A 21,167-nucleotide genomic window follows, 5' to 3' on the forward strand; every position below is an offset into this window, starting at 1 on the left:
ATGAAATGGTTTGAAAAAACAGCCTATGCAAGCGTAATGGCGGTGCAACGTCAATTGTGGTTGTGGTGCTGGCTCTCTAACTTTACCAGAAAGCAATAAACACTACATATGTACTTCTACGATACCGGTATCATATATTAACGTCTGTGGTTCCAGTGTTGGCTGCGCTTTTATACCAGTCTAATAAACATTACATTTTTATTCCTATGATCCAGCAAGCTATATCGAAGAATTGCTCAACTCCGGAGGAATACATTGACGAATGTTACGTATGATATTCACGTTATTGTACCATAAAGTGCACTTAGTTTCGATAATAATGACGTATGTACTCTAACATGAGGGCTGACGTTACGTCGCACCATAAGCTACCTTTTAAACGCCAGTGTTGTCGACATGCCTGGCAAGCCCACGATATGCACACAGCTACTGCACTTACAAAAACACGTCCATCGACCTCGTAACGCTTGGCTCAAAGCCATAAAATACAGCTTAAAAGTACTCGCTGACTGCTTCGCATGAAACCGATTCCAACAACGCGTGGGATCTGCCGATTTTTTTTCCTTGCGAAACACCAAAGATACGATAAAATAAAATAGCGCGAAATGTCATAATTCACGTAAACGTGCATTTTCAGTTCAGCGTTCAAGAAGATTAAAATATTCCTACGTAATCAAAAAAATATATTTTTAATGCGAAGCATTTCCTAGCGAACCTTTGGCACTTTGAGCGTTTCTATCTACGTATCTATCTATCTATCTATCTATCTATCTATCTATCTATCTATCTATCTATCTATCTATCTATCTAGCCGCCCACGCCTAGGTGCTCCGATGATCGCCTTCTTATTTGGTGTAGAGCAAATTTGGCATGGGAGGGTAAGAGGATTTCCCGAATATGACTGTCGCGTCATTACATGAATAATGTGAAGATCCTGTCGCATACGTCGTCAAACCCTTTCCTCCAGACATTTGTGACACATACCCGTAAAGCAGGAGCCGGTGTATACGGGTATGCGCCGCAGGTGATCGACAGTCTTTATTTACCCTGAAATGGCGAGAACAGTCATTGGTAATTTAAATGCGAGAGCGTTAAGAGTAACAGGCATCGGCAGCGTTGACCCGTCGAATGGAAAGAATAAAAATTAAGATCCCAGCAGGAATCGAACCCAAGAATTCTGCATGGCAGTCAGGTATTCTACCGCAGAGCCACGGCAGGTCTATAAACTGGTTAGAAAAAAGAGCCTACGCAGGCGTAATGTCGGTGCAACGTCAATTATGGTTGTGGTGCTGGCTATCTAATTTTACCGGAAAGTAATAAACACTGCATATGTACCCCTACGACACAGGCGTCCTATCAGATTGACGTCTGTGGTTCCTGTATTGGCTCCGTATTTATAGCAGCGTAATGGAGATATTTCTATTCCTATAATTCAGCAAACAATATTGAAGCATTGCTCGACCCAGAGGAATACATCAATGAAAGCTACGTATGATATTCGCATGATTGGACCATACAGTGCACTCAATTTCGATATTACTGGCGTATTTACTCTAACGTGAGGGTTGACGTTATGTATGCTCGCACCATAAGTTACCCTTTAAACGCCAATGTTGTCGACGTGCCTGGTAAGCTGTGCACACAGCTACTTCACTTACGAAAACTCGTTGATTCACCTCGTAACGCTTGGCCCAAGGAGGAGGAGAACGGGAGAGAGGGAAGACAGGGATGTTAACCAGTTTGGCATAACCGGTATGCTACCCTGGACAGAAGGGAGCGGCTGTAGACTCTTAATGATGCCCCTTACCGCACAAAACTGCCGCTCTGCGCTGTGAAGTTGTGTGTATGTGTGTTCTCCTCTCTTCCTCTCTTTCTTTACTTAAACCACCGCCCCCAACGCTTGGTTCAAAGCCATAAAAAACAGCATAGAAGTACTTGCTGACTGCTTCGCATGAAACCGATTCTCACAACACGTGAGATCTGACGAATTTTTTTAGTGAAATAGTTGGTAGTCAGCATTCGTTTTCATTGTATAATCCAATTGCTCATCGTACTTTTGATTGACAAGTTCAGTTTTCCAGGAAAGTAAAATAAACGGGTCCTTTAGCCGGGACCAATATTCTCCAAAAAAAATTTGCGAAACATACTCTCGTCGTCGAATCCATCACTCGCCAGTATTTGCAGTTAGAGGCTTCGCTGTAACTGCAAATAAACTGTCTCTCCTGCTCTATTTCCATCAATTTATTACCGGTATGTGAATATATCTGCAATACTATTATTGATCGAGGTTTATAAAAACCAAGCAGAAAAGTTGAGGAATACAATGAGCCGGGCATCCAGTTCTCAGCAGCATACGTGGGCCGAGAGGAGCAATAACACAGCTGGCGAGTGTATCTCACAGAAGCATGCAGAGTGCTAGTGCACCCAACTGTAGCTAAATCTCGGCAGCAACTATTGCAGGTCCGCTTTAACAAAAGTCTCAAAAACACCTTCGCTGGCAAGCTTTACTTGTGGCCGTACACTCCGATTCTTTGACGCTGAAAATGCTTTGGCGTACCCCCACGTCGACGTGGTCGAGAGAGTTGTTGGACGTCTAGTTTCTAAACGCCAACGTCGGGCCAAAGCCGCATAACATCGCTTCCGGACGTCTTGGCGGCAATCCAGTCCTTCAGGATTGCTCGGTTGTTCTCGCACAGAAACTTAGTATAGCCCCCAACGGAACCGTCGCGCATAAACTCGTGTCTCGGTGGATGGTGCGTCACAAACTCCAGTAGCTTCTGTAGTTCGGTGGCAATCTGTAAATTCCTGCTTGTCCTTTGTTCAACGACAAACTCTATGTTCTTTCTAACGAAACCCTTTAGGAATGGTCGCATACGTTCTTTCGTGGACAGTTCTACTATGCGCTGCAACAAGGCTGGATCGGTTGAGAGGCGTCGACCGTACTCCCGCCCTAGAAATTCAGCTACTCTCTTCACTTGCTGTTTCGTGTCCGCGTGGAGACCTTCGTAGGTCAAGAACAGTACATTACCTACATTCTTGCGAGAGTACCATGGAACAAGGCTGTCTCCCAAATAACAACCGTGACCGCCACCTGAGACGAAGCGTTTCACAAATTCGTCAATGTCTATAAGGTCTTCCTCACAGGCCGTCAGAGTTCTGATGTGGTGGTATGCTGATACGCAGACGTCATAGGGGTTTCTTGCCACGTACATGTACTTTGCTCGGGAGGAAAACTTCAGCTTGTTGAATGCCAGGTGAGTCTTGATGATGCCCGGTCGGGGCATGGCGCAAACTGCATCTGCGCCAAAGACCTCTAAGAAGGGAGAATTAGTGAGGAATTCCGGAACACCATTTGGAGGGTCTCCGTTGTGTAGTATGGCGTACGTGATGTACTGCACCCAGGTTGTGCCGCACTTCGGGTAAGTGACGATGAAAACGTCATCCTCGCGTGGCTCGTACGCCAGTGCCGAAGCGACGGAGTCGTCCGGAAAGAAGGCCGGAACAGTGATTCCGTGTACGGTCTTGAAGTACCCCATCAGCACCGCTCGTAACGATGGCAGCCTGCGTGCAAAGATGACAGAAGCTACAACCATTTTCCGTACTCGCTTAAGAAGTACATAATAAAATTTCTCGCAATAATAAAGTTTTTCCAATCCAATCCAATCAGAAGTACAGGTTGGTAGCACTTAGTGCACAAATGGATATATTTTAAAGCGCCCGGATCCTCTGGAATCAAGCATAGTGCCTCTAGGGTTGTTCACGAGTCACGAAATCCAAAATTAGGTGATAAATTCCAGAATAATGGAAGTAAGTTAAACATAAATCTACAACTGCGATCAAGCGTTATATTGCAGCATACGGTGTTATCGAATTACGAGAGCCTCCCTGTACCATTTGCGTTGGCTTCCTCGAAGTGGTATATGTGAACATTTGCCCGCGGCTTCAGAGAAAGTTGTCACATGAGAAAACAGCGCGGACACCTACCTTTTCTGAGCTAAAACCAAAAGTGCGAACACTGTCTCGACCTATTGTTGGTACCTCTCCAATCTAATCTACCTGTAGCGCTAATACCCAAATACCCAGCGCTTGCACCATTGTGTTGTGCAGCAAGAAAGACTGCAATGTAGGAAGCTGCTGCTATCACATTCGCAAATATACCTTGAGATAAGATACAGTTCTGAATGTACTACACTTCTAACCGGCACGTGCCGATGGAGACAGTGGAATTACAGCCACTCGTTGAGATAGCTCGTACAAGGGCAAAGAAGCTCACACAAACAACATGGTCGAAAACAACCAAGGCGCTGATGTCTTGCGGTTTTGTTGTTGTTCACACACCACACATTATGTCCATGCATCTTCAAATTGGCCAGGTCGTCGCGCCAGGAACATATTTGCAGGCTTACCATGCCATCTTGGGGTTTCCCTCGCTAAATTACAGTATCATTATGGAGCATGGCGTAATGGGAGACCACTGAATAATGTTAACCACCTGGGCATCATATACGCATAACCACATCTCAGTAAACAGGATACTCTTTTTCTTCAGTTCTATGGACATGTAGTCATAGTGTCCTTGAATTGTGTCCACCAAACATTCTTAGCCGCGCCACATCGTTGCCGCCGGCAGGGACCGAAGCTGCGACCTTCGAATAACACACCCGATGCTACGGCGGCGATCTTCTTCCCGTCCACATTATGGGGCATATATGGACATTTAACCCTGGGAGTGTTAGTCAGCGCCGCTAGTAGCCATGACGGCGAGTGTGGAACACTCTTTTTCCGCCTGCTGTTGTCACGAAATGCGGGTTCTTTTTAAGAGCTGGCTGCAGACGAATAATCCCTCGAATACTACCTTAAGACATTCAGACTGCCAGAACGAGACCCTCGCTAAGAATTAACGAAGAAACGGTATTTTAAGAGCTGGTATTCCTTTTGCTAGGCACAACATTAATTAGAACTAACAGACAAAAAATACGCCATCTCCCGCTAAAGGGGACCATGAGGCGATGCGAAGCCGGAACACGATCGCGTTCCGTTGGCATTCGTTGGGCATGCTACCGACCTTGGGCATGCTACCAACCTCGCGTCGTGGAACGCGAAGAGAAACAAAACGCGCGTCGTGTCTTCCATCTAGCCTCGCCGTTAATTCTCACAGGGTTAGCGGGGAACGCGGTCGACAGGCTTGCGAGAGGGGGGCAGCGTAGGAGAGGAGAGAGAGGGGGAGGGGACGCGTATGCTCTGGCTGTCATCGCGGCGTTGCGCAGGAGAGAATTTCGGCTTGTCGAGCCCGCATTCAGAGGAGTCAACCGAAGCAGGCGCTGGGCAATGCGCGCAGCGCTCTACCACTAGAAGGAGAGGAGACTAGAGGAGGAGAGTAGCGCATGCACCGCGAGAGCAGAAGCGAGAATGCAGGAGAAGCGCAAGCAGGTGCTGGGAGAGAAGTGGAGAGAGTAACGCGCAGCTGTTGGAGAGATGGAAGGAGGAGAGTTGCGCACGCGTAGTGTGAGGGAGGACTACCATGCCGCGGGACATACCCCCGAGGAAGAGATGCTTTCGCATGTAAAAAGCCAAGCAAAGTATGGGGGATGTTATTTGAAACAATTATTATATAAATGAGAAGAAAGTAAAGTGTACGAAATAGTAACTTGCCACTGGCAGGGACCGAGCCTGTGACCTTCGAACATTTACATCATAATTATTACGAATAACATACCCTATATTTTCCTAGACTTCCTTGCCAGTCGAAATACTGTTGAGTGTGTCTTTCACAAGTCACACTGAGGCGGGAGAGAAAAAAACTTCCTTTGCACCAGTCAGAGGGTATGGGTGATGTGAGTCAGACGCCGCTCCCGTTTCATCGTATACACCATCCCCCTAGACGTCGGCCTGAACCAGTTGGCTTCCAACGCCGGACTGGGCTTGACGGATGACTTATTTTTGGTCGTGTGCTTCCTGGCTGTGGAGGGAGCATTCGCATGACCAACTTAGACCGTTGAGCGCTTGGCAAGCCCAGAGCATGTGATATAGGGTCGCTATGCCTACATTTAAGCGGAAGAATTTCGTTTGCGGACAACATATATATATATTTCTTCAGCCACGATATATCAGGCGGTGTGGCGTGATGGGCTAACGTCAACAGTCATTCACGCATGCAGAAACACATTTTTTTTTAATTAATTGCACGCACTTCGCGACTAAACTGATCAGCCGCTAGCGTGTTGGTGTCCCGCCATAGTCGGACTACGCGGACAGCTACGGATGATCTGTCGAACGCAGTTTGTTACGACAGCAGCCAAGAGACGCTCGTAGCATATTCACGTTATCGGCACCATGTTCACCATGTCCGCAACACTCACCAATGAGAAAAGGTCTCCAAACACCAGCCGAACGCCGCCGCATCGGTCAATTTTTCGTTCTTTCTTTCAGTCCGCTACCTATGTCCAGTGCCTAGAAAAGTCAATTCGAACTTAGGCCATTTTGGAATATACACTACCCTTCTAAGTGCGTAGCACTTTAGGGGTTCGGCTCGTCGTCCATCCAGTGTGTCATGCCACATGTTCACGTAGTGGTCAATACAGGCCTAAAACAGGCCTAAAAATGCTCAAACCAGCACAGAATAAATAAGTTCTAATATAATATACTACAGAAATAACGAAGAGTGCATGCCAATTTTTTAGATAAAATTGCGAAAAAACTCTTCTGAAACATACCCTGATACCCGCGCCGCGCGAGAGAGGGCGCCACCGTCTCGGCCTGCACGCAATTGATAAGGCAATCGTTTACTTGCCCGTGCTGCGCACTTCCCCAGTTTTCACGGTAGTGTAGCTGCATTAGGCGCACGATTTAAAATACACCAAGATCCACGCAAGAAGTACATATGCGCTACATTTTTGCTTTTTTATACATCTATTGTGAAAGGGCTTCTACGCTACCTGTCGAGATTTCCTGGATGTCAGGAAACAAAACGAGGTTTTAGCTGGATTCACTGCGAGAATCGGTCGGGGCCGATCTTCTGGCTCATAGAGTTTCTTACAATAATAACTAGAGGGGAATCTGGCGCTAGTGTCTACGCGGGCTTCTTGAGCGGTGCTCCAACCACCATGGGAATGATGGGAAGTACAGGCTTCGGATTTGCTTCGGATGGATTAGGTTTTTGAGATTCGCAACACTTCTTTGTCGAGTGTAAAACCAAGCGGTAGGAAGTTATTTCCAATTAGAACTTGCTTCATTCTTTTGTACGTAAAACTTATTGCAACAAGTTTGCATGACCGTGAGATGGAACTGAAACCTGGGCAACTTCAGCCACCAAGGGTATGCATTGCTCTGCAATTGTGTTCCAGATTTGGCATTGCAATATAATGAATTATTTTCTTTACAACAATTAAAACAAACGCGCTTTTATTTCTCTCGAAAGTACGCATTATCTATTTATGGAAATAGCAGTACAGTATTGAGTGAGAAACACTTAACATATCATCTGCTGCGATGTCGTCTGTCGCGTCTGTCGAAGTGGCCTGCCCCCAACGCATCTCTCGTTTTGTTGTGAAGTCGAGTCAGAGGAGCGCGACGGTGCGTCTACTTCGCTTCGCCGTCGCTTTGCAGTCGATTTCAAAGAGCTTTGACAAGTAGCTTTTTTTATTGGCGCCAGTATGCCCCACGGCATAAGTTAAATAAAAAGAAAGAGTTCAGTTTCGCTGATAAAGGCCAGGAGCGGTCGATGCAAAGGCCCGTGCGTCCAGCGCGTTAAGTCGGGTGGTCGACCGGGGCGGTAGTCAAGGCCTCGTAGGTGGCGGGTGCGAGCCTTGTGAAGGCCCCGACAGGTCCCAAGTTTGTGATCGATCGTTGCCTCTGTGCACGGTTCTTACACCGTGCCTCTGTGGCTGGAGCAACGCAGAAGGGGCACGTCGTTGGGGGAGGCTGTGCACCGGATGTCCATGCAGCCCGGATGGCAGGAGTCAACGCGGCGCCCACACGAATCCTCCTGAGCGCAACCTCCTCTCGGCGAGTTAAGCCGCCGGGAAGGTCCGATCCACGCGGAGGAATGAGTGCACGCGTGGAACGCCTGAGGGTTTCTTTGTGCAGGAACAAGCTGTCCTTTGGGGACAAACGAAGTAGAGGCAGCGGGTGTTGAACTTCCGCTGGATGGCAAGCGGCATCTGCGGCCATTTGAGCCAGTGTAGACCGACGGGTCCAGAATACGCGGACAGGGCAGGCACACGAGTGAATTAGTCGGTGCACACCGGAAGCTATATCGAGGGAGCTGATCACTTTTCGCAACCCTCGAACTGCCTGCGTGGAGTCCGTATAGACAAGCAGCCTATTGAGTGACAAGCAATCCACCTCGGGTATCATGAGCGCTAATCACAAAACCTGAACTTACACAATTTCCTGCACTGGCATGGGACGCTACATCTATGCGCAGCGGTGAGTGCACGACGCTTTGTTAAAACTGTCAAATACAACCTGTAAAGCTGCAACGTGGCAGCAAAGCAAGAAACCTAGCGGTCTTCAGCGTCGTTGAACAACAAAGGCACTGCTTGAGTGCTTTGCAACGCACCCCACTGCCCACGCCTCGCGAAGAACGAAACTGAAACTGTAGAAAATGATCCGTAGACAGTTCGCTGGCTAACAAAATCCAATCTGAAGCCCGTACTCCCATCATTCCCATGGTGGTTGAACGATGGCAGCGCCAGTTTCCTCTCTAGGTTATTAGGCAGTTTTAGAATAGCGTACGCAACGCTTTGCGTTGGCTTTTCGCGTAACTGCGCATGCGTCGTACGCTAACCGCTTGCGGGCTCCCGTTAAGTGACGGAAATAGCGGGCCGCAAACGCTAACGCTAACTTAGCGTACGCTATTCTAAAACTGCCTATTGTATAAAACCCTATGTTCTGGACAAGCGTTCCTCGGCTCTGAGGCGCTTGCACGTGTTTGCTTCAGCCCGTCAGGCTTGGCGTTCTCGTCCGTTTCTCCAGGGCAGCTTTCATTCTTGTACGTTATTGATATTCCAACCGCGTTCGGCGTTGTCCAAGGCTTTCGAATGGGTTTTCGTAAAGTACTACGTCGCTTGGCAGAGCTAAACCGTGCCTCATTTTTTAGGGGCGCAGCTCCTTAGGGATTATCCTGAGAGATGATATCGGCTTCGTGTAGTGTGACAGACGCCTTGTCACGTCCATCACGGTACACGAAACCGAAATCGAGACCGACAGCGCTCGCGCCAAGGAGAAGTCTTCTTCCTCTTGTTCGCTGAGGCTTGTCCATCCATCCGCGTCCGGCCGTCGCGGTACACGAAACAGAAACCGAAACCAACACCGCCGTGTACGATCGAAACCGTAAACATCTGTGAAAAAAAGGTTAACAAAAGGTGAGCAAGCACAAAAGTAAAACGACAAGACACTGCAGAAACAAAACATCTAAAGGGTAACAAAAGGTGAACAAGCACAAAAAAATGACAAAACACCGTAAGAACACCAACATTCAGCGCCCATCAATCAAGCATGCGACAGCACAGTGCACGCTGCAGTGAAAAATACACGAGAGTCACGGGTGATTTACGGTGACACCGAACGATCCCCACGTGCTTCGGCCACTCATCATCATTCACTTCGTGGAGATGGGGGGTTATTTTTTTTTAATATTGAAGCTGTGCTTAGACGACCCTTCGTCGGCGCCGTTGTAACGCTTAGCGCTGGTCGCGTGGCCTTGCGTTGTAGCAAGAGCTCGGTAGGAAAGGGAAAGGGCTGCGAGTCACTGAAAGTGGTGAGAGAGAGAGCATCGTTGTACACTCGCTCGGATGGGAAGAGAGTGTAGATGCAGTGACGCCTTGCCGAACTTTCTTGGCGAGGCGGGCATGTCATGCACACCAGCAGCGCTTGCAACGCGCATTGCGTTCTAGCGCAGCCGTCATATACTAGCGGACAACTTTTCTTGGCAATGAAGGGAAAGCTACGGGGGCAGGGCTTATTCATATGCGCTCCTACGCGAAGTAGTACGGTTTGGCGCACGTCTCGCAACTCTGTGGTAAGTGATAGATGGGCGCAATCAGCGTCGCATACCGACGCAGACACCGCTTAGTGTGCGCAATTTCGCAACGGTATTGTTTGGCAGTAGGATACGCGCGATTTGGCTCTGTTGCCTTCGCTTTATCGCCAAGAAGAGTGTAGTAATACGTGCTTTTTGGCGAGCGGGCCGGTCTAATGCGCCATGGTCCACAATGGAACGCTGCCGTAGCCTTCTAGTGTAGCTGGGAAAGAGCGTATCGGCGCCCCATAGCTTAACACAATGTGTGATATAAAGAGCAATGGCACAGCACAGACATGCTTAGAAAATTTTGAAAAACAAGAATACTTACAAACACTTTCAAGAAACATTGAAATGCAATCGCCTGAAGAAGGGGGCATCAGCTTAACTGTTCCGACGGTTATCGCGGCGTGGAGCTCTCGGGATTTTTTTAGGGGCGAAGCACCTGAGGGTCTAGGCTTGTCTGTTGTGTGGTGTCCGTGGTCACGGCACAGCACCGTGTAAAATCCCTTAAAAAGGTTTAACAATAGACTAATATCCATCATAATTGTGACAGAACAACATAAAACACCTAGAAGCACAAACCCTTTATACTAGTCGGTGATTTCAACGTAGACATTAGGGACCTTAGGACCTAGCTTTGTCGTCGACGCTCGCTGTCCGCGGTCATGGTGGTTAGAAAACCGTTGCTATAGTCGAAACACATGTGTGTACGAGAATAAAAGAGATTCACAAGAGACGAACAACAATCATAATTGTGACGAAATCATATAAAACACCTACGAGCACAAAGCCTTTATACTAGTCGGCGACATCAACGTACACATTATGCCGCATATTCTCTTTCTGCCACAAAATAAACACGAGAGGACGCCGTGGTTTAAATGCGTATTAGGGAGCCTTCACGTGCGCGCCTCCGCGCCTCCGTCTTAGGCATGGAGGCGCGCACATGAAGGCTCCCTATATGCGTATGTGAGCGCGTTCCAGACAAGGTTATTTCTAAACCTCCTTTGTTCCAGACCGCATATTCTCTTTCCGCCATGGATGAAAACGAACGTAAGGTACGGCATGTGGTGGCTCAAAGGGAACGCTGACGACAAGCTACTATTCCGGAGGCCAGGGCGCGGGAAACGGCGGAAAAACAGCAAAAACGACAAGCGGACCCGGAGAGCAGGGCACGGGAAGCGGCGGCAAAACGGCAACGCCGACAACAATCTGCTACCCGGGAGGCGAGAGCTCGGCAAACGGCGGCTCAACGGCGAAAACGACAAGCGGACCGGCAGTTGAGGCCGCGGAAAACCAATAAAACACACTGTATATAACTGTACACACGCGTTGTCGCTTATTTACATGCGCGAGTGGGCACTGTCACGGGAGATTCACGGTTACCGAACGATCCCCAGTGCTTCGCCCACTCATCATCATTCACTTCGTGGATATGCGTGGATTTTTTTCTATCCTCGTTAGCGCTCTCGCATGTAGCTATAAAATCGCTCACTCTTCATAGCTAACACACCAACTCTAGGCCGTCGAGAGGGCGCACGACATCGCGACGGAACTTGGACTTCCAGTCCCATCGTGGGCGGAGCCACCAACTTGATCTGGGGGCCTTCGGCTCCCCAGATTCGAGTTCCTCAGGACTCCAATAAAGTTCTTGTCATGTTATGTCATGTCTTCAGAGCTATGGAGTTTTCATGCCCGCCTTTTACTGAAATGCTTTTAAAGCGAAAGCTTTACTGGCCTGGTCGAGCGAGTTTCGCCGTGTATCTCCGCTTTGCCTAGAAGTGAAGAACGCATACCGCGTGGCAAGCCGCGTCCGCCACCGCCGCGGCTCCGACCACTCCTAGGATAACAAACACTGTCTCGCCAGCCATGTCCACGTGATTAACCACGTGACTCGCCGCTCTGTCCCTGCCACGTCGGGTCAGCGGGCGAGTTGGGCGAGCGCTTCAGTTGCTGCAGTTCAGCCGTTGTGCCATGAACGCGCAATGGAAGGAGGGAGCGAGGACGTCGGTCCATCTGTGCCAAATAGAGTGCCTCGATGTCCTCCTCGCCCGCCAGCGGTGGGCGAGGAGGACATTGAGGCACTCTAGTGCCAAAGTTGTCTGCGTGGTCCCAGAGGCGAAAGCGGCAAGCTGCGTTGGACCATCCTGCGGTGTCACTCGACTTGCTAATGAGTTAAAGCGGCAACATGAGTACCAGCACTCAAAGTCGTAGGCTGAAACCAGTGAAGAACGGGAACATCGCCGAGCTAAACGTCCGAGAAAAAAATTACACCATCTGCCGCTAAAGGGAACCATGTGTGGATGCGAAGCAGTGGGGAGGTGGTTCGCTTGCGTGGGAGGTGGTGTAATTTTTTTTCTTGCGTTGTCGAGCCTGTGCCTTCCTCTGGTGTAGAATCAGCACTGTCTTCCAGGTTCCATCCAGCTCCCGCTGCGTGTAACTGCCGGCGTCCGAGGTATTCGACTCCCGCAAAGACGCAAGGTCATGTGCGTCTGCCTCTCTGCAGTCCATGCCACTGGTGTCGTCATGGGATTCTTCAGAGGGAAGGAGAGCACGAGCGCCCCGCGTCTAGAGCCACACAAGCAGAGGCGGCCATCGGTCACTCGTGAGTCGTGCCACGTCAAGACGCCGGAGGCATCGCTGCTGCCTACTCGTCGCAGGAGAGAATGAGGCGCGCGAGAGGGAGGTGAAGCATAGGAGAGGAGAGAGAGGAAGAGGGGACGCGAATGCGCGGGCACTCATCGAGGCGTTGCGCAGTAGAGAATGAGGCGCGCTAGAGGGGAGGGGGCGTAGAAGAGAAGAGAGAGGGGAGGGGACGCGCATACGCAGTGGAGCGCTGACGCCACCGAATCAAGCTCGATCATAAGATGCTTCGCATCTAAAAGATGCGGAAAGACGAGTGCTGATCGCGTGGCGTTACGGTGTGGAGAGAGTGAGGCTCGGTACGAATGTGAAAGGGCTGAGACTCGCCGAGAGTGGCGAGAGAGGCTCTCTCGGTGGGGGAGAAGGTAAGGAGCGTCGCTTTACGCTCGTTCGGATAGGCAGTGGGTATTAGCCCCGAGAATTTGGGGTGGCGCCGCCTGGCGGGAGGTGTGGATGACGTCACGGCAAGGACTCTTCGACGCCCGCCGTGAAGCGCCGGCATATCACGCGCTTGCTTCGTGCGCTGTTCCGCACGTTCGCTTTTTGCCTGTCTCAAGCTTCAGATGAATGACGAAAACAGCATAGATAATGTTCCTAGTAAAACGACCAAAAGGTTATATGCATTTTTTCTTCACAGTCCCCAACGGTGCCCACGCGCCGTCGTGCACACTTTGAAAGAGGTGATGAGGTTTGTTGTTGTGTCGCGCTGCTGATTTCGGGGATGGGTCTGATTCCCGACCACAGCAGCCGCATTCCGACGGGTGCGAAAAGCAACATTCCTCTGCTTAGATACAGGAGCATGCTAAAGAATTCGAGGCGGTCAAAAGTATTCTACAGCGTGTCTCGCAATCATGTCGTGGTCTTGACACGCAAGACACCTTGTTCACATTATTAGGTGGCGTTGTTCGCGGGCGATTCCATTACAAAATATGATGGCCTCGCCTCCACAAGTGTTATTTGCATCGGACGTACCCGCGATCGGCGGACAGTGTTCTTGCCGGTGTGCCAAGCCCCGCGCACGATTACGAAAGCGCATGCAGTATTGAGCTTCGCAAAATATCTCGAAAACGCTCGCGCGAGAGTACTGCCGCAGTTGTTATGTTTGTTTTTCTTGTGTACTCGCTCACTCATCATGTCGTTTAGTATCACGTTTTTCTCGCAATAATTTCGGGGCTTCATTTCACAACATAAAAAAAGTTGAGGTTAATTGCGGAAACTCCTTATTGCTGTCAGATTGTGCTTCATGCAGCATCGTAGCAACGGCGCTGTTACACTTCTGTAAGTACTACTTTAGATAGCCAGCTCATAATTTTTTTTGCCTTTGGTATACCACTGAGCATCACGAACCTTTATGTGGACATGACGTGCGAGACCATTAATTGACTCATTAAGGCGAAGCACGTTCAATTAATACGTGGGCCACGTCACTGAGAGTGCCATCGAAACAGTTCAAAACGCTCGTTTCGGCTTTTCAGGCATTTGTTTTGCAGACGATTGTTATCAACAGTGCTCCCACGAGAATTTAACATTACCGCTCGTGACCCGGCGGTTGATCCGACCAGCAGTTCATGCAAATCAAGGTATACGGCCGCATAATCCCAGGCGAGTGTTGAGAAGAAATGTCTCGGTTGCGGCGCTCGCGCAGGACAATGCCGGTACGCACGAGGTAGTCACAGAGCTCAGCCAGAATTTCGTACATCAATGGCGCTTATTGTGCTGCATACTTACAGCTGCCACCACCGGGTGTTGCCACGTGCCGACGACGTACTCGCCATCATATAGTATGTTACATATATACGTCATATGCATCATATATCCAACAAGAACAACATGGTTGACACCTCTGTCATGAGAATCAGTATAACACGAAAGTGAAACCTGTCTCCACAGGAGTAGTTGACTGTTTATTGTACATTGATGCATGAGAGGTTGCACAATGTCTATTGGTGCTTGGCAGCGATAGCACCGTTGGACGTGGATACACGAACGTTGACGCCTAGTGGCACATCTCCATACCAACGAGTATACCATGCATGATCTTGAATTAACCCTTGTGGTAGCTGAAGTAGTTAACAAACACCTTGACATAGCATATGGTGAATCCCGAGCAAGGATGCCATCAGCAAGCACATAACACTGGTACTCGATGTGCACTCAATCAAAGCGTCGTCATCTGAAGAGGCAAACGGCGTGGTGTGCCTTCCTCAGTAATAGGATAACCTGCGCCTGTGCTCATGCATATACCACACAGCGCTTCAGGAACGGGAGAGGCGGAGCTCGTAGCTTGAGCCGTGAACGCGAGAAGGCCTTCCGCTTCCCGCTGGCGTGTATCTCTTTTCACCAAAGTACTCACTTGCCTTGCACTGCATTCGCATGTCGACGTCGGTGCCTTTCTGTGCCGCTTATTGCAGCAGTCTTATTAGCCGGTGGCATCGCACTCGAAGCAGAAACGCCGTTGGTGCTTGTGGAAGCTGCACTACTCGGTCGACAACTCCTTACGCTAACACGACGCGAAGGGCGAAGCACGTACTGCGTCGTCACCAGACCGAGTCATCGCGTACTGCGCAATGCACCACACCATAGAGTTTCCTACAATAATGCATTGAAAGCCTCCGTCGCGCTTAAAATCCGGAAGCGCTCTCTGTCGGCACTCGTTAGTGTCATGATGCAATACTTCACTTCACCGCTTCTAAGTGCAACACTGCCAGCAAACGTCCCTGTAAGAGGGAGGTGTGAGATATATAAGGTGCGCTTGTAAAGCTTCGTGCATGTGCGTCGGTGGCGCAGTAAGTAGAGCCCCGGGCACCTGTCGTCGTGGACAGAGATGTCGCGGGTTCAATTCCCAAGTCATCCAATGAAATTTGTTCTTCTGGTTTTTCTTTGTCATGTGTTCGTGCACATTTTAACGATGTCACTTCGGTGACACAAATGATTTCAACAATGTCTTGGTGGACCCCGGCATAAATCGACGAATGCAAAGAATAAAATTAGGATTAAAAGTTTAAAAAGATTAAACGTGGACCCCGACGAATGCAAAGATTATAAATCAGGATCCCAGCCGGAATCGAACCCAAGCATTCTGCGCGGCAGTCAGTTATACCGCAGAGCCACGCCAGGTCTAGAAACTGCTTTGGAAAGACACCGTAGGCCAGCGTAATGTCGGTGCGACTTCAATTGTGGTTGTGCAGCTGGCTATCTAATTTTATAACGAAGCAATAAACGCTATACATGTGTACTCCTACGATACAGGTGTGATGTCAAGTTAACGTCTGTGGTTCCAGCATTGGCTCTGCTTTTGTAGCAGTCTAATAAACATTACACTTGTGTTCCTATGATTCAGCAAGCTATATTCAGGCGTTGCTCGACCCCGGAAAAATACGCTAAGGGAAGCTACGTATGATATTCACATCATCACACCATAAAGTGCACTTCGTTTTGTAATACTGACGAATGTGCTCTACATGAATGCTGACGTTACGTCAGACCACGAGTTACCCTTTAAACTCAAGTGTTGTCGACGTGCATGGTAAGCCCACGATGTCCACACAACTACTACACTTACAAAAACACGTTGATCCACCTCGTAACGCTTGGCTGAAAACCATAAAATGCAGCATAGAACTACTCGCTGGCTGCTTCGCATTATACCGATTCCCATAAGGCGAGGGATCTGCCGATTTTTTCTTTCTTTTCTTTCTTCTTTTTCTGTGTCTTTCTCTGTCTTTCTATCTTTTCCTATCTCTCTTTCGATCTAGCTATCTCTTTTTTCTATTTCTTTTCGTGTCTTTCTCTACCTATCTCTTTCTCAACCTTTCTATCTTTTTATGTCTTCGTCCCCTTTATTTCTCTATCTTTTTCTGTTTTACTTTCTTTCTCTCTCTCTCTCTCTCTCTTTCACGTGTTTCACGTGCTCCACTTCGCCGAGCAGAGTTTTGGTTTAACGCTCGCACCTGCTCTACCCGGTAGTGGGTCTTGCCGACTTGCTGTGGCGCATACCCACGTGTGGTTTTCTGCGGATACCAAAGTTTTTAGGACTTGCAGGAAGAGCTCCAGTGCTAAAAATGTCACGCGCTTACTCTCCTTTGGGAATTATCTGAGTGTTGCGTCAGCGTAGTCTTCTTTTTTTTTCTTGCAGGGAAACGCTGCGGTTGAGGCCTTCCCTGGAACGTTGTCGTCTGCCGGCATGGGCATAGCGTCGCGACTTTCATCTTCTTGCTGGCGATCCTCGTTGTCTGGAACGTCCCATCGGAAGACGCTCCGCGTGCTCACCGAATCGCGTATTTGGCCGCCCACTCCAAATCACCCAAAGGGAGCCGCAAAGCGGCCCCCTACGTTTACTCAGTCGGCCCTCTTCTATCATTGTTTAATGTACACGCTTATGGCGACGCACCCTTAAAGCGCATGCGCTTCCTCCTCCCCCTCCTCTCCTCTCCCATGCCTCCCCCTCTCTCACACGGCTCATTCTCTCCTGCTCAACGCCGCGATGAGCGCCAGCGCATGCGCGTCCCCTCCCCCTCTCTCTCTCTCCTCTCCTACGCTCCCCCCCCCCCTATCGCGCGCCTGTTGACCGCGTTCCCCGCTCGCCGTGTGAAAATTAACAGCCAGGCTAGAGGGAAGACACGACGTGCGTAGCGTTCCTCTTAGCGTTCCACGACGCGAGGTCGATAGCATACCCAACGAACGCCAACGGAACGCGATTGTGCAAGTGCTCTGGCTTCGCATCGCCTCATGGTCCCCTTTAGTGGGAGATGGTGTAATTTTTTTTACCGCGATGGCGTCCAAAGGCCGCAGATGTTGCTTTCCAAAATCGTTTAGTCCCCACCACGGTGTAAGAAAAATCATTTAGGTGTGGACACTCTCCGCCCGCCGCGAAGGAGAGCGCGTCCAGATAATGTTCGCCTTTAATACATGCGCCGGCCGCAGTTCCGTGGGGGGCGCTGCGACATGGGGGCTTAAGAAACCTATTGCGACGAAGCGAACGCGCGTTTTTCTTTATTTTTTTCACCTCATTGCATTTTTTCACGGCGAGTTTTCATACGGCCACGGTGTAAACGGCGCACCCGACGCACATAGCGTCCCTAACAGCGTTGCGTACGTAAAAGCGCGGCGTCTTGCTTAGAGCGCGTGAGCTGACTCGCGTGAGCGCGTGAGCTCGCTGACTTCTCACGTGCGCAACGCCTTTACGGACGCTACGCACGCAGCTCGTCTTCTATAGTACATGCGCCAGCCGCGGTTGCGTGGGTGGCGCTGCGACATGGGGGCCGAGAGGAGGAAAGAGGCGAACATTATGTGGACGCGCCGTCGGGCGGAGTGTCCACACCTAAATTATTTTTCTTACACCGTGGTCCCCACCTTCACTCCCGAAGAGCCGGGGACCAAACGCAAGTTGTTGTCTGAAGCAGGTCATCGCTTCGTTTTCATTTTGCCGCCCATTGCGAGCATTCTTTTCTTTCGGACGCGGCAAACGGGGAGGGGGGGAGCTGGAGGCGTTCCGAGTATGGTACTCCCATATTGAACAACCCTCCGCACGCCTATGGCGAGGACGGTAGCCTTCAAAAGTCTCGAATAACAGACGAGAAGAGCGAATGCGCTGGATTACATCGAGCATCCTTATGCACGCGAAACGCGCCTTAGGATAGACCTGGCACTTCTCTCCGTGCATCCGTGTCGTCTAGTCCAGTACCCTACCACTGCGCTAAGCTGGTCACGCTGGGTCATTCGAACCGGACGTATCAACGCAATTACCGATTGTTTCATTTGCTGTTTCTGCGCCGCACACAGACAAGGCACACAGGCTTTCACTCAAGTAAAAGCTGCGCCTTTGATCGAAATAATAAAAATGTTTTAGCAGTCTAACTTTCGGCGAGTTGGCGCATAGCTTAACGAACGAATTCTTTCGCTGAACAAAAATGTTGCTGATGTTCAATAGCTTTGCAGATTCGGAGCAAAGGTGTCATGGTGCTAAGCTGCAAGACAGTGGTCCGCTTTACATCAGTGGCGGCTGCGTTTAATTGAGGTCGGAATGCAAAAATACAGGTGATATCCTTATGCACTGTTGCATCCGGGCGTTAAATGTTAAGCAAATTTGGCAGTGAGTTTTCAACTCCAAACTTTTTTTAGCTCTCTCAGTCGGCCACCTTCTTTTTGTACATGTCATGTAGAGCTCAATGACTGATACTTCCCACTCCCGATCGAATAGAGGCCAGAGATCTTCGCGCCACCACAGAGTGCTGGAGGATCGCTTATGTACCAGAGACCATCCAGAACTCTCTGGTGCTGGTAAGAAGCCTGGATTCTCTCCAGCAGGCATCCATATTCCTGGAACACAATACGTCATAGACACCATTGTTTCCTTTTCCATACCAGACTGCAACGCCGCAATGCAGCCATCGTTCCTCGGTATCGAGGTACTTCTTTGACAGCCACGGCCTTCAAGTATCGCGTTTCAGTCCCTAAGCATCGTACCCTCTGATTATCTGTTTCTTTGTTTCTTGTATGTTTCGCCTTTCAGCCTCTCATTCAACTCTCACGTTGTTCACAAAGGCAGATGTTTCCTTTCCGGCTGAACTCCCAACCTCTAATAAGCCATTTGTGTTTTTGTACTTCCTTTTAAAACACTTTTAGCGATGCATTTTAACAAACTTCAGCCACTGTGATCGCGTCCATCCATCCATCCATCCATCCATCCATCCATCCATCCATCCATCCATCCATCCAACCATCCATCCATCCATCCATCCATCCATCTATCTATCTATCTATCTATCTATCTATCTATCTATCTATCTATCTATCTATCTATCTATCTATCTATCTGTCTATCTATCTCACCTACGCCTTTGTGCTGTCTCAACCGCTTCATTATACCAAATTTGGTGTGGCATTACATGGCTGCATTCCGAACATAAATGACAGGTGGTAATATGAAAATTGTGATATGCATGTCATATACGGCATGATTTACAAGACGCAGTTTAGTGCGCTCGCCGCCGTTTCATTATTTGGATACGCACCAATATTGGTATGTCATTACAGGAGGAGGAAAAAACTTTATTAGAGGTATATACAGGGAGTAAGCGCGAGGTGGCCCGGAGGGGGCCACCCCTCACAAGCACTAGGTGGGCTCCTCATTACAGGAGCCCATTGGCGATCGCCGCGACTCGAGCTCGGTCGACCAGGGCCTTCTGGCTCGCCAGGTCGGAGCAGCCGAGCAGGGCTGCCTCCCAGTCCTCCCGGGTGGGGTGTGGTTTTGGGGCGAGGTTCGGGGTTGACTGGCATGCCCACACCATGTGGTAGACGTCCGAAGATTTCTCCTCACAGTATGGGCATTTTCCTGTACAGGCCGGATCAAAATGTTTTAAAACTGCCGGGCACAGCAGCGTTTTGGTGTAAAGGCGGAGGAGTGTGCGTTCCTCCACCTTTGTAAGGCCCTTACAGGGTTTAGGATAAATTGCGTGGCCGAATTGATAAAACTCAGTAATTTCCCGATACGTTAAGGCCGGATTGGGTTCGGGATCCATTTCGGAAGGGTCTGAAGGCGTTGCCCGGAGAGTGAGCGCGCGGGCAGCGGCGTCTGCCGTTTCGTTGCCTTCGAGGCCCATATGAGCTGGAGCCCATATGATCATCCGGGACGCGGGGGCCCCGACGTAATTGCTATCTTGCAGGATGCGATACGCAAGGTGAGGAGCGTACCCCTGTTCAATATTTCTGCAGGCCCCTCTCGAGTCGGTAATGATGACGCGCGAGTCCTGGTCTGCGGCAGCTAGCGCGATGGCGACCTCCTCCGCATGTGTTATATTTTGTGCCCTGAATGTTAGGCCGTTCACTGCGACGTTTTGGTGGACGACTGCAGCCGTGTACCAACCCCCATGGTGAGGACCGGAGGCGTCCACGTAAAAGATACCATGTTTGTTCCCATAGTGGCGAGCCAGTGCCTCCGCCCGCGCAAGGCGCCTGCCACTGTGGTCGTCACGTGTCATGTTGGCCGGAAGAGGGCGCACGTGCAGGGCGTATCTCCAGACTTCTGGGATGCGTACGCGCTCTTCTGTCAATGTTGGGTGGTGGATGTGTAGTCGGGCTAATAGGCGGCGTCCCGACATCGTTTTTGAAAGTCTTGTGTATTGGTTGGTCAAGTGTGCCTCCCGCAGCTCGGCGAAAGTGTTGACCATCCCCAGGCCCATAAGGCGCTGGTTGGACGTGGTTATCGGGAGATCGAGGGCACGCTTGTACATCTTCCTGAGAATCACCTCAAGGGCGTTCTCATTAAACTTGCGCAGGTGGAGGTAAGGAGCCGAGTAGAGGACTCGACTGGTCACGAATGCATGCGCCAGCCGCAAGGCGTCTTTGCAACGCAACCCCCCGCGTTTGTTGGAAACCCGGCGGACCATCCGGCCCACCTGGTCCCCCACCTTACGCAATTTGGCCAATGTTGTGTCTGCTCTGCGATGTTTGTGTATAAACAGACCCAGTACTCTGATCTCATTGTGTTCTGGGACGGGTC

At 49.9% G+C, this 21,167-nt stretch overlaps 2 protein-coding genes across 2 annotated transcripts; both read right to left on the minus strand.

The window, feature by feature from the left end:
• Positions 1-2,600: 2,600 nt before the first annotated feature.
• Positions 2,601-3,593, minus strand: LOC119375283 (sulfotransferase 1C2-like). The gene has a single exon (XM_037645463.1). The coding sequence runs from the start codon at positions 3,591-3,593 to the stop codon at positions 2,601-2,603; it is 993 nt and encodes a 330-aa protein (XP_037501391.1).
• A 16,109-nt stretch (positions 3,594-19,702) lies between these two features.
• LOC125760409 (uncharacterized) lies at positions 19,703-20,738 on the minus strand. The gene has a single exon (XM_049420480.1). The coding sequence runs from the start codon at positions 20,644-20,646 to the stop codon at positions 19,798-19,800; it is 849 nt and encodes a 282-aa protein (XP_049276437.1). The 5' UTR covers positions 20,647-20,738; the 3' UTR covers positions 19,703-19,797.
• Between the last annotated feature and the right edge of the window lie 429 nt (positions 20,739-21,167).

The sequence above is a fragment of the Rhipicephalus sanguineus genome, chromosome 11 (assembly GCF_013339695.2).
Source record: "Rhipicephalus sanguineus isolate Rsan-2018 chromosome 11, BIME_Rsan_1.4, whole genome shotgun sequence".
Lineage (NCBI taxonomy): Eukaryota > Metazoa > Arthropoda > Arachnida > Ixodida > Ixodidae > Rhipicephalus > Rhipicephalus sanguineus.